Source organism: Sphaeramia orbicularis, chromosome 19 (genome assembly GCF_902148855.1).
Source record: "Sphaeramia orbicularis chromosome 19, fSphaOr1.1, whole genome shotgun sequence".
Classification (NCBI taxonomy): domain Eukaryota; kingdom Metazoa; phylum Chordata; class Actinopteri; order Kurtiformes; family Apogonidae; genus Sphaeramia; species Sphaeramia orbicularis.
This window is the reverse complement of record NC_043975.1, coordinates 48,202,351-48,216,861: the sequence shown is the minus strand read 5'-3', so window position 1 is coordinate 48,216,861 and position 14,511 is coordinate 48,202,351. Positions and strand designations below refer to the sequence as shown.

The window sequence follows — 14,511 nt, the reverse complement described above, 5'->3', positions numbered from 1 at the left end:
CGGGTTAAAATCTGTCAAAACACCGTCTTGCATGCACACCAGTCCAAGCCTTAATCAATGCCAAGACTCTTCCTAGGAGGCCTGAGTCTCCTTAGGTGTTTGAGATGCCAAGACATTCTTGATGGTCTGAATCCAATCCTCCTTCGAGCAGGGAAAACGAATTCTAAGAATTCCAGTGACCTCCAGTGACCTACTTAGAGACCGTTCTTGTTCTGTTGAAAACATGTGGATGAAAGGCATACTCTTTAACCCCCCCCCCCCCTCATATTTGGTAGGGGACCAGGTGGATGTAAATGGAGTCTGGCAGATGGAAAATAGTCTTTTGACCGATAAACCTGTCTGTGCTCTGACTCACTTTAGGAAAGGAGGGAGGAAAGAGAAAAGCTTGGTTTGTGGGTGAAGTTCCTGTCTAACAACAAACAGCTGGACATTAGGGCCTCGAAATAGATGAAGAAGGAACAGAGGAAAGAGTTGATGCATCTATTTTGAAATGACCTAATGGATGGTATCAAGTGTTGTTATGAATCTGATACCATAAAGTTCAACGTATCGGTCTTTGTCTAAAAACAAATCCATTTAGATTGTTCATGTAGACAGAAAATTGAAAATGCTCATGTTTTTACTGGGACTTGTTCCTAAGTTTTACTGTAAGGTTAAAAACAAATACAAACTGAAGAAAATGAAGAGAAAAACTAAACAAAACAAATTAAGTAACTCCTCTAGAGTGTCTCTTTTGGGTCACTTTAGTCAGTTCCCAAGCCCAGATAAAGGAGGATGGTTGGAATTGGAACATTAAAAAAAAAAACAAAACTAGAATTGACAAAGTATAGTTCATTTGTAGTTCTAAACATATTCAGGCTGTTTTTATTCTCACTTTTTGGCTCTAACACAGCGTTATTCCTCTGTCCTATATTGTTCGTTCCAATTACAATTATGCAAATCAGGTGATGACATAATTTAGCAACTTCTAGTGACTTTCAAGACCGATAATAGATACTTTTACTGCTGAGGAGTTGGAAACACTGCATCCATGGTTATTAGTAGAATCATGCAGATCACAGATTGGTCAATGCTATCATCATGTTGTCATGTGGGACACCAAACCAACCTATAGTGGAACATCTTGTAGCAAATTTTCAAGGTGGCTCTCACCTGATGAATCAAAGTGAAGTGTAAACAATAAAATTCTCACCTGAAAATGTGTTCAGGAAAACAATACTTGAAGATTGAACTTTAATCCTTTCCAGGAAATGACATCATGACATTTTACGCCATCTAGTCAAACACTGCTGTATATAAGAAGGAGATGCCACCATGATATCTGTCATTGATTTCTGTACTACAGTTTAAAGCCAGGAGCTGCCATTTTGACTGCTGCTGTCTTGGCCCTTTGCAGCCAGAAGTGACCATATTTGGACAAAAGGGCAGTGCTGGGGAGGACAAGCAGTGAACTAATGATAGATTTAATGATAAAATGAGTGACAAAATCAATTGATGGTCTTGCTAAAGTAACTCTTTACCCTAACTACAGTTGAAGAAATAAGATAATAAGAATAATAAAATAATACTTTATTTAATAAAGAGGACTGATGCAGCACTGAAACAAACCTGTCTTTTTTTTAGCCATAAAATCTAATTAACAGAGCAATATTTGACAGAAGAGCCAAACAAACCAAAACACTTATTAGAGACTTAAGCAAAAAAAAAAAAAAAAAAAAAAAGATCTTAGTATTTTCAGAGAGAAATGCAAAAGTATACATGAGCCAAGATGTAGTGACTGTCTATGATATTCCACTTTAACCTTTAGCTCTGGTTTCATCCTGAAGCCACAGTCCTTGTTGGTATCTAGGGTCAATTGGCAGCTCTTCGATCTCTACCAGGTTTTTTCTCTTAAAGATTTCAAAAAGAAAGAGCAAAGGTACAGAAGAAAAAGAGAGGAATGAGACTGGAAAAACTGAACAGAGTGAATTTGTGTGGACGGGAACAGAAAAGCAGGACAGGAAATGCCAGTTATAGATTACATTGTTAGACACTCATTAAGCAAAGAAATGAAAGACAGACGTGTGTCCATGTACAGTTTGACAACTAACATGTACATCCACTTGAGCAGGAGAGGGACTACACTTTTCCTGCCACAGTCTACCACAGTCTGAAGGAAAAATCAACGTGATGCAGCCTACATTCCTTTTTACTTCTCCCTTTCCTGTGTACAACTGCCAAAACATAGACGACATGATGTCACGACTAGATCTTTCCAGCTGGGTAAATTTCGCTGGTTTAGCAGTGACTGGTTTAGTATCAGTTTGTTGCAATTAAAATAATGCTCAGCTGAAAAACTTGTTTTAACATTCATTTAAAGAGCTGCTAATCAGTCAAAAGCCCACTTCATTATTCTGTTTAAGTCGAACCTCTCTCAAAGGTTTTTCCAGAATCAGGCTGCATACATGCACACATGGCCACACACTTGAAAGCCTGGGCCTCGCTGTTACATGGCTTTGATCAACCTCAAAGTGGACATGGAGAGAGCTGAAGACTGACAGGGGGGATGAAAGAAGGGGTTTCTGTGCAACAGAGACAAATAAAAGGCAGATACAGGGAGGGGAAAAAAAAGAAATGCCAGACAGGGAAGGTGGGAGGGCTGGAAAACAACCAGCAAAGCAAAGCAGTTGGTGAACAGAGCCACCGTGGCACCGAAAAGGAGTTAAAGGTGGAGCAAAAGGGAAAGGGCTAAGGAAAAAGATAAGTAGGACATAGGAGAGCAGGGAGGTTTAGTGTTGATGCATAAATGGATGGAAAGTTCAAGGGTTTAAGGCAAGAAAATGAGACAGAAACTGACTTAATTAGAAGTTTAAGTTAGGCCGGGGTACACGACGTACCCTCAGTTTTACGACTGCTCTGACAAGGCACTGATTAAAGCTTCATAGCCTGAATGGTTGATCCAGATTGTTTAAATCTTCCTTCCCTTTTTTCCACACCACTGCCAAGCAAATATTACCTATAAATTTGATTCACAGCAGCTACGGGAGAGTTAACACCAGGAATTAACCCATAAAGCCCCAGTGCTACTTTTGTGGCAGTTCCCAAATGGATTTTTCTTTTTTTTTTTTTTAACCTTTCTTAACTGATTTATCATCATTTTTTCTAATATCATGCTCTGTGTTTAGCATTTTTTAAGTATAAATCAAGTATTTTCCTTTATTTAATTCACTGCTCATGTAGATGTTCATAAAATCTCAGACTGAAGTTGGGGGGTATTATCTCAAAGACAGAGGTAACTGACGAAAATGTGACCTTTTTTTGTAAAATCTATCATTAAGTGAACAGAATCCAAGTGTGTCTGTCTAATGTCATTGATCCAACTCCACGGGTTTTACTGGTGAATCAATGTTGTAGAAGATGTGTTTCCATGGTAACTACGGAGCCTCTGAACGTCCAAATGGGTCGTATCTGATGACCATGAAAAAGATGAATAACTGCAATTTACACCAGTTATTTACATGTATTGATAGAATTAGTGGATCAGAAATTCTTAAATATTTTAGATCAGTAGATGGTTTCTGTCACCAGTGACTGTTCGGGTCTTTATGGGTTTAAATCATGTATGCTATCACGGATACAAATAGCATGAAACTTTAATATTGCTTGACAGACCTTCTCCTTGAACCTTTTTGTCTCTCATCACCACAAACCTTTCTTCTGTCCTGTTGTACTGTACTTCCCATAAAGAGTTGGGTTAGAGAGGTTTGTGGATTGTTGATGTTGGAATATGGTCAGGCTCTAAAAAGAGAATATGGCCAGATGGGGAAGAGCACTTCTGGCTGCTAGGATTACACACACAAAAAAAGACAAAAAAAAACAACAACTTTTGTGACCATCGTGTGATGAATATTTATATAAGCCGACCTCAGTTGTCTTAGTTTTCACACTTAACCCTATTCCTTCAGTGTGTCAGAGTGTCCTGAACTGACTAGAGCAAGGTACAGCCTATTGTTAATGTAAAATATAACCATAATAATATATAATCTAAAAATACCGACTAAAAAAAATTAAATAAACAGCTGAGAGACAGTTATTATCACACCATACAGTGAGAAATAAAAGAAGTGACAGTTATCTATGAGTTTATCTACAGTCAGTCTTGACACATTTCAGTACATGCAGTCATTGGAAGAATATTTGAATATACGGTATACAGTGCATCGCTCATCATTGTTTTCCTTACAACTCTGAAACAAAGTGCCCCATGAAAATAAAGCCATCTGACATTTTTTGTCTTCAGAATGTAAAACCACAGTGACACTAGGTTTGCACAATCCTACGCCTGATGTACCAACTCTGTGTGCGTGAAAAACATGTCTGCAGTTGTTTTCTCTGCTCTGTTCTAAATCAGGACAGAAGCAGGACAAATGCATGAAGGCTTTACCACTGCATGTGCTGGCACAGCAACAGAGCCCCTTATATTTTGTTAAGCTGGCCTGGGATAAAGAAAAGAGGAATGTGGGCTGCGATAGGGATCATAAAAAGAGCTAATGTATGGCCGGCTTCCTATAGACTCTGCAAATACTCACGTGCATGTATACATGTGTTTCTCTTTGGGTCTGAGGCGAATAAAACGTGATCTATGCTCAAGGATGCTTGGTGTGAAATATAAGAGGTTTCCTTTGAAGGGAGAGTGAGAAGAGGACCTATAGGGCCAGAATAAAAGAATGAAAGGACATACTTACTTTCCAACTTCATCGATGACAGGAGCTGGACACAGTAAGAACGTGTTTTCTACACTGGCTGGTTTTTCATCTACAAGTCAAATAAAACATTTCAGACATTTCATCTCTCCTCATGAGCATAAAAACTAAGCAGTACACACAGAATACAGTAAAGACATGGAGGTAAATCATCATAGTATTTGTACAGTATACTTACATACTTACTGTACTTTATCTCTTAAGTAAAGTGTGTGCAACTATATTGTAAGGCAACAGCTACTGCCACAGTACTGTGGCACAAAACATCAGTGTGTCTATTACCACAGACCAATTAAATGTTAGTATTTGTACTAGAGCCAATCAGGGATACTGTTACATGAACTCATTAGCTTCTTGTTTTTTTTTTTGTTTTTTTACTCATTCTCTTCTTGTTGCCACAGTACTGAGGTCATATATGGTGTATACTTCAGTTCATTCTTTTGTGTGTTTTTCTACCACAGTACTGTGGCAACTGATGGAAGAAATGACAAATTGGTGATAGTATATAGTACAGAGTAGGAATTATTGTTGTAAATACTGTATATGTTGTTTTATGGTGTTCTTTGCTCTGGAGGCTGGAGAAGGTGGGCGGAGCTACATGTTAGATGTGGCAGTGTGCCGTGTGACTTCAGTTCTGTGTCAGTTCAGTGTACTGAGTGCTGTGGTCTGAATTCTGCACTCTGAATGTTGTCCCAGTGGCTGATTTATGTCACTGTTGGATTTACCTACCTGTCTTTAGGGAGAAGAAAAAAAAAAAAAAACCCCTACTCTGACCAGGAATTGAACCCAAGTCTTTCACATTGCGGTCCAATACATTACAGAGTGAACTAAATGTCTGCTGTGTCTCAGTGTGACCTATTCGCTATATGAACTGCCTTTGTACTTTTTCGGGATGTAAGTTACCAGTCTAGACATGATATAACGATATAGCTCTGTGGTAATAGACAAACCGATATTTCATGCCACAGTACTGTGTCAAAAGCCACTTTGATGTGGTAAATATGTAAATAATATGTACATATGTACAGAACCAGTAATATAAAATAGCAGTCTCTTTTATATTTCATGTTTTATTCTTGAATGTTTTCGTCTGTCTTTCTGCACTTTTTGCTGTTGTAACTACTGCAATTTCCCCACAGTGGGATCAACCATATTTTATCTTATCTTATCTTATCTTATCTTAACCAAAAAGTGTTGTGTTTATCTTCTCATCTAACTCTTAGCAAGAAAACATAGGACCAGACTATTTACTATACTTTTAAGTCCTTTACTTTCTATAGCAAAATTAAATGAAATGAAATTGTGAGGATTCACTTTTCAAGGAATAATTTATGCAAACTGACAACACTTTCCAACAATGAACATAAACAGAACAATACAAAAGATTCTTTAAAGTCCTCAGATAAGAAATGCCTTTATTAATCCCACAAGGGGAAATTCCAGATAAATGAAGCAGTCATTCCTGGGTGGGCTCGAACCACCAACCTTTCAGTTAACAGCTGAACACGCTAACCTAACTGCACCACAGAGACCTGAGGAAGAACCGCACCGTTCCTGGAGGGACTGCAATACCACGCTGATGTGTGGAGTGGACCGAGCAAGCCCCTATTCTATCTCCCTGTTCCAAAAATCAATTTAATATATGGTCCTCGAATAAGGGACATATCAGATATTAACCCTTTCATGCATAGTGTTCACTCCAGTGGACATCTATTCTACAGCTGTTCTCTTGTATGTTCATGGGTTTTGTTGTTTCAGTTGCATAATCAGCCGACACAGTGGACACTTATGCACCATCCAATACCCTGCAGTTCATACCATTACTGTAACTTTCCTGTTCTTTATAAATCTGATCTGCAGTGATATGTTTGAGTTTAAATCAATTGTTAATTGTTAGATTGTAATTAACTTTTTTTTTTTTTTTTAATGTTTGTTGTTTGGTTTTTTTTGCATATTATCTCCATGAACTAGGAAGATTATTACTGTTAATTACACTGGTCAACAACAAATTTATTGTTTAAGTTTTTTGAGCTGATTTAGGATACTTTTGGTGTGCTGAATCCAAAAATCACATTAATTTTGCTCAATCAGGTCAACTTTCTGAACTATGCTACATATTGGCTTTTTAACATTTTTGCTTACATTTATGGGTATTTTCACATCATATGATACAAAATTCTTTCATATTTCTTGCAATAAACGAGTTCTGAAGATTTTACTTTTGCCAATTTCTAATTAATGTTTTTTTTAATATTACAGGTGAATGAAATGGCTTCGACTAGAAGATCTTGCAAAAATAAGCCTGACGTATTCTGCTACATCTGCGGTGAATACACCATTGTACCTAACAGGAATCCTGTTAGAAAATGATTTTTTTTCTCTTAAAACCTATTTTGGGTGAGAACTATATAAAAAAAATCAACTGATAAAGTCACAAAAATGAAATAAATTTTGTGAGAAGATCAAATTTTTCAAAATCAAATTAGCAAAAAAACCTGACCTGATTGAGGAAAAACAGATGTCATTTTTGGATTTAGCGGTGCAAAAAGGTCCGAATTCAGTTGAAAAAACCTAGACAACTTGCAAAAAACATTTTTTTGTAACCCAGTGTTATTTAAGAAGAAGGGCTCAGAGTTTATAAGTTAAGCTTCTTCTCACTCCTTTTTGAATACGTTTTATATGTCTTATGTCTTATGTTTACGTGTTTTGGTTATTTATTTTCTTCTGTTTTGACACTCATATTCAAAATAAATACATTAATCAATCAAATCAATCAATCAAGTGAATCACAACTAGTATTAGAATGTTAAAATGAGAGAAAACATCTGGTTAGCAGCATAAAAAAGTTAATTTCATTGTTTTCATATGACTTTCTGATATTGGGTTTTAAATACATGTTTCTTTGCTTTAAGAATAAAATGCATGGTGTAGCCGAGTGGACATTTTTGTAAATCCATGAAAAAGAAACAAACTCAGTTGCAATGTTTTTTCATGCCTAATGAGGAATAAAAACACTCAAGAAAAGATCTCGACAAAGGTTATAATAATTCATGCATGAAAGGATTAAACTGATAAGAACAGAAACACAAGGCTGAGAAGCGATTTACTTTTACATTTACTTACTGATTGTGATAGTGTCATTGATTTTGAAGCTGCAGAGCACTTGGTTGATGTTCCTGGCATGGAGGAAACCGTTCCCTCTCACCACCACTTGGAAAGACTCTGGGTACACACACACAAAAACACACACATTTATATTTTTGCATTATAAACACACATGTAGATGGCTGCATTTAATATTGATATGATCCAATTTGGAAAAACGTAATAACTAAGTGATAAATAACTGAATATAAGCCTCAGTCTTGAATTTTGCAAGGTGTATAGTGTATGTATAGATTATGCACTGACAAAACATAATAACTTTAGTAGATGAATTCCTGACTCCTGTAGTTACGGAAAAATTGATTAGACCACCCTTGTTTTCTTCCATTTCTAGTTCATTATAATGCCTGGTACAACTACTGTATACTGTTTGGGCGGCAACCTGTCCCACATACATGTCTCTCAATAAGATTCTCCTAACTCAAAAGAAATGTTTAAGAATGATCAGCTTTTCTGACTCCACAGACTCCACTCATCTGCTCCTGCGTTTACCAGACCTGTGTCTTCATGTACAAATATGTTCACTTAACTCATATTCTTCCTAAAGTTTTTCAGAATTTCTTTATGTTGTCTTCTGTTATTCACAACTTTTCGACACGATATTCAAGAAAATTTGATCTTGCGCACTGCCGAACTTCAGTCTGTCAGTATTCTCTGAAATATCGTGGACCAAATCTGTGGAATAATCTACGACCTGAACTTCAGTCAACATCAACTTTATCATTATTTAAAAAGCATCTGAAAAGGACTTTAATACATGAAAAAATGTAAGGCTGTATATCACTTGATTTGTATTTGATGATTTGTCATCTGGATTACATTTTTATTGTTTTTATTTTAGTTTATATTGTATTGTATTGTATTATATTGTATTATATTATATAAATATATTGTATTTTTTAATTCTTTTTTTTTTGTGTATTGTTCATTTCGGGGGAGGTATTCATATAAGCCTTCTTTTTTGGCTTCTAACCTCTCCTGCACAATTTTGTTACTTGTTTGAATGTTGTTTTTTTCCATTGCTGTTTTTATTATGTGCAAACAAATAAAATAAATAAATAAATAAATAAACTAAAGGTACATTTGTTTGGACAAATATAATGATAACAACAAAAATAGTTCATAGTAGGTTAATTTCAGAGCTGATATCTATCCATTTTCCATGTTTTTTTTGAAAATAACCAAAATCACTTCAGTTCTTCCATCAATATCTGTGGCATTGTACTGACAAAAACAGTGTTTTTAGGCATTCCATGTTTTCTTTTCTGTCTGTTTTAGTCACATGATACACACAGGAGTTAATACTGGATTGCATAACCATTGTTTCTGATGACTTTTGATGATCTAATCATTGTTTCTGTAATTCCTGAACATTTTGCAGTTGTAGGTTTGACAGACACCACAGGGACCACAGGGGGTCTAGTTCTTACTCTACATCCAAGGTATTTAGCTGTTAGCCGTTAGCTTACTGGTCCATAAAACAGTGTTGTGTCATATTTGTCTTTGCCCTCAGGTCCAGTTTAGATGTGCTTTTTGAACTTTTACATCACTGGAGTTAATCACTGCTGCTCAGTGGGTGATTTTAGCTGAATGTGACATAATGTGCATGTCTTCCATTATGAAAAAGCTTAACAGTACAAAGGTAGGATTCAGGAGGAAGTTCTGCAATACTAATACATCTTTTCCATTGTTCACCTAAGCCACTGATCAGAAGACTGAATTATGATATCCAATAAAACTATTATGCAACTATCATCATACTGTCAGCTATAATTGCAAACAGATAAATCTGACAATAAGCTGAGAATCACTGCGGCGGGCCGATGAGAGACCCAGTTTCAGAATACTTTCCCTCTTACTGAGTGAAAACAAATTGGTGCTTAACAGGAGGCAAATGGAGACAAAATAATTAAAGGTCTGTTTTTGCCAAAAATGTTTAATCAACTCCTGCTCTGAATATATTAATATGTGGCTTTTAACCCTTAAAGATCCACAACTATTTTTGTCACAACTTCCAAATGATTTTTAATGTCTTTCCCAAGTGATTTACCACCGTTTATTATTACATTTTGTATTTTTAAATAAAAATCAGGTATTTTCCTACACTGAATAAACTGACAACGAAGATGTTCATAAAACCTCAGCGTAAATTCAAATGTTATTAGATTAAATCAGAAAAAAAATTGGAAAAAGTGACTTTTTCAGCAAAATCTCTCATTAACTGAACATAAACCCAGTGTGTCCATCCACTGGCATTGATCCAACTCCATGGGTTTTACTGGTGAATCAGTGTTGTAGAAGATGACGGTGTTTCCACGGTAACTATGGAGCCTCTGAACGTCCAAACGGATCATATCTGATGACCATGAAAAGACGACAAACTACATTTTACACCAATCATTTACATGGCTTGTAGGAGTGTGTATTAGCAAGAATCTAACGATATGATACAAATCACAATATTAGGATCACAATACAATATATTGCGATATATGATACTGTTAAAAAGACAATTTTTTTGTTTGTTTCTTCTTTTTTTTATTATTATTATTTCCTTGAAGAATTGAACCACACCAGAAATATGCACAAATACTAAACACATTTTTATTTGATCAGAACAGGATCTAATGCTATATCACAAAATGTTCCTGTGTTAAAGCTTAAATTCTATTTTACAGACATTACAGTTTGAGATCCTGCTCAAATGTTCATATTCTATTAGTTCAGAACAAACATCATAACATTACTTTTGTGCAATCCCAACAAAGGAACTAACATTATTTAATAAAAGAGTGTTAAATAATGATAATAAAATATAAACAAAAAAGAAAAAACAAAAGTGAACCTCCTCAATATCTGCATTTGAATAAATACCTAAAAACATTGATACAGCAATTTTTAATATCGATACAGTATTGTGAAATGAAATATGGCGATATACTGCAGAACTGATATTTTCTTACAGCCCTAATGACTTGATAGGATTAGTGAATCGACAGGTATTAAACGTTTTAGAGATGCTTTTGGTCGATGGTGGATGTTTGGGTCTTTATGGGTTAATGCTGCTTTAACTATCAGTATTTTTCACTTGGCTGCGTACAAAAGGATGATGTCTATTGATATTTTAGCTGCAGCCAATCTCACAACTGCCGCCCTTTTAAACAAGACCCTCTAACATTATTCCCATCATGTATTCTGTCCCTGTGAGTGACCCAAAAGCCAGAATATGGTCATTTTTCAGGGTGGGATTGTCATTACTACAGTGAAGACAGACTGAGCTGGAGGCCCAGTAACAAAATGTGCACAGTTTAACCCTCCGGTATCCCGTCCAGCAAGGCCCTTACTAAGCACCAGGTGTACCATTTTGGCACACTTGTGGAATAATGTCAAAACAATTTTCATACAGTTTGTTTTTAATTCTTTTACACTTTTTTCTATTTCATCAACTTGAGCTGTAAATAAAAATACCAAATACTCAATAATTGTCACATTTTTTAACCCTTTAAATGCCGTGTTTGTAATGTAAACAAACCATTTTTTTTGGATGCAAAAAACACAAAAAATTATTTTTTTCAATATACTACATAAAAAGTGGATCACATATTATTTGATTTTTGCAGCCTGGCATATGTCAGTGATTAACAGCAACACTGGTTAATCTACATTATTACTTTTGGCGCTAGGTCAAATGTTCAAAAATACTAGCATCTGTCACCAAGTGTGCCAAAAATGCACACCTATAAATCAAACTATTAAATATTATATATTGATTTATTTTTCTACTCTAATTTGATTTTATTTTTGTAAATCAAGGTCAGCCCTAATCACCATACATATCAAATAATAACGCATTTGAGATTTTTTTAACCCTTTAAATGATCTCTTTTCATCATGATGTCACTGCATTTTTTGATGCAAAAAACACAAAATATGTTTTTGTTTTTTTCAAAATACTACATAAAAACTGGATCACATGTTATTTGATTTTTGCAGCCTGGCATATGTCAATGATTAACTCCAACATTAACAACGTTAATAAATTAATTTAGACCCTCACCTCTCAAATGAAGCCCAGATATCAGTAAAAGCAGGATTTATGCCTTAACGGTTTTCAGAGCAAAAACAGTGGTTCTAATGGAAGAAATAGTGCGTTTTAGGCACACTTGGCAGACAGATGCTAGTCTTGTAATTTCCTGTTGTTTACAATGTGCAAATTTTAGTTGGTGGCCAGAATTTTAAAGATCATGCACCAATGAACAACTTTTGAATTCTCACCTTATTTAAATTGTGAAAAATAATATGTAGTTTTTTAACACGAAGTGCAAAGTGTGCCTAAAAGGCGCACCCGGATACCGAAGGGTTAAGGATGATGGGTGGTTGGCAGTGGATAGTGTGTGTGATAGTGTTTGCTTTGAGTTCCCCACCTCCTGCACACACACTGGACGGCTCAGCAGCCAAAATCTCAATGCAGGATTTCTTAATGATCTGAAACAGAATGGAAAATTCATTAATAAATCATATATTATATTTTAGTTTGTCCCTTTTCAGTTCACGCTCATATGAATCCGTGGGTATTATAATTAATGAACACTAGAGCTAAATACTGAAAAAATCTGAAATAAAACTGAAAACTCCTCAAAGTAAAAATACCAATAGTTATAAACTCATGAAAGTAACTAAAGGGAAGAATAAATAAAAATACAAAGTGATACATTTCAGAAGTTTACTAAGTCTGCTGTTAAACCATGAAGTGTGAACTTCTTCTCTCCTATAAGATGTAAACTGGTGAAAACATTACCTCCTTTCACCCTTATTGCTGGTGGGAGGGGCTGTACTGTACACTCTGAATATGTGTGTGTTTCATGATTCCACTTTACACAAAGAGTTACAGTTCTGCCTGTGGAGGGTGTTGAGCTTACAACTCTGACTATAAAACACAAGCAGCAGGGGATATGTGCATGCTTTTTTGTGTGTTTTTCTTTTTTTTTTCTTTTTTTTTTTAACTCTAGCATACTGACAATTCAATAAAAAAGGAAGATAGTGTGAGGGAAGTTTCAGTTCTGTTCAGAGGAAAGTCTGTGTACCGAATCAATGACTCCTCGGAGGGCGTGGAAGCCACCCAGAACAGGAAACACATGCTCGATGGTGTCTGCGATGGTGGCCAGCTAAAGGAAGAAGGACAGATAAAGTCAGCAGTGTTCAGAGTGTAGTGGAAGAGACTTAAAAACTACCTGAACCAAAATTTAAAAAGAGTTAGATGGATCAAATTATTCAGTTCAATTGAACTTTATTTATAGAGCACATTTCATGCACAAGGCAGACTCAATGTGCTTCACAAGAGGTAAATGACATAAGAGCATTAACCCCCCCCCCAAAAAAACCAAAACAAAACAGGGCTTTACAGGATTAGTTGGATATGAATTAGAGCTGAAACAATTAATCGATCTAGTCAAACTGATTACAATTTCTCTGAATCAAAGCATCATTTCCTTAATTTCGCTGTTGCTAAACATTGGTTCCACTGTTGTGTTTCACACGGACACTTATTGTGACGCACATGAGGCCAGGATCAACACACAGTTGGATGTTAGTTCCATGTTCAGTTGTTTGTAAGTTGGATCCAAATGTGTTGAAGACTGCAGTGACATACAGTTTGTAGATGTCATTGGATTTGTTTATTATTGTTCTATAGATATTTTCATTTATACTTTTATACTGTTGTTGTTATTATTATTTCTATGTAGATATTTTTTCAAATATACTTTTATTTTTATACTTTTTGTTGTTGTTGTTTCAGCTGGTTCTGGAATAAAGGACAAGTGTTCATTTTCAGACATTTTTACTGTTTTTCCCACCATTAGACTTGTTATTTATATCTATGGATATTTTTATATACTTTTACACTGTCATACTTTTTTTTTTCTTACTTCCTTTTACTTTTATACATTTGTGGTTGTTGTTTCAGCTGGATCTGGAATAAATGACAAGTTCTTCTTCATTTTCAGATGTGTCTGTTTCACATTTTTACAATTTTTTTCACCTACTCAAATAATAATTTAATCAAACTATCAAAGAAAAGAATTAATAGATTAATCGAATACAAAAATAATCCATAGCTGCAGCTCTATTTTGAATGTTTCCTCAAATACACACAGATATCCGCTTTTCAAAGTCCTGGACTTGAACGGATCTATTTTTAATTCTGTATCACCATCATCAGGTCCAGTCATATGTGACTCTGTTGTTTTTAATATCGGAGTCTTTTGAAGATACTGTTGACACTGTTGTAGCTGAAACTCTTGGGTTGTGGTTTAACGTGGGAGGACAAAAATGCAGACTTCCAAACAGTAATGCTAACACTCACACTGGTGGTCTGATAAAGTCTTATCAGTCACTGTGGATCCGTCCCCAATTCACTGACGAAAACAAGATGTTGTCCTTGACTAAAAAACTGTTAGTTCAACATAGGATTAACATAGAATTACAGGTGATTCTCTCCTTGTTAATTTACTGTTATTAATCCAGAAACTTACAACAACTAATGTGTGATCGGCCACCGTGGTCATGTAATATGTGTTTCAGCTGCGTGAGAATGTTTGGAAAT

At 35.5% G+C, this 14,511-nt stretch overlaps 1 protein-coding gene across 1 annotated transcript in view; it reads right to left on the bottom strand.

Moving 5' to 3' along the window:
* Positions 1-14,511, bottom strand: part of antxr1c (ANTXR cell adhesion molecule 1c) — an 86,601-nt gene that overhangs the window by 33,844 nt on the left and 38,246 nt on the right. The window contains exons 8-11 of the mRNA XM_030163461.1: positions 12,992-13,072; positions 12,332-12,392; positions 7,866-7,964; positions 4,725-4,794 (exon numbers count right to left, since the gene is read on the bottom strand). Coding sequence (XP_030019321.1) covers positions 4,725-4,794; positions 7,866-7,964; positions 12,332-12,392; positions 12,992-13,072 — 311 coding nt within the window. The remainder of the gene's footprint in view (positions 1-4,724; positions 4,795-7,865; positions 7,965-12,331; positions 12,393-12,991; positions 13,073-14,511) is intronic.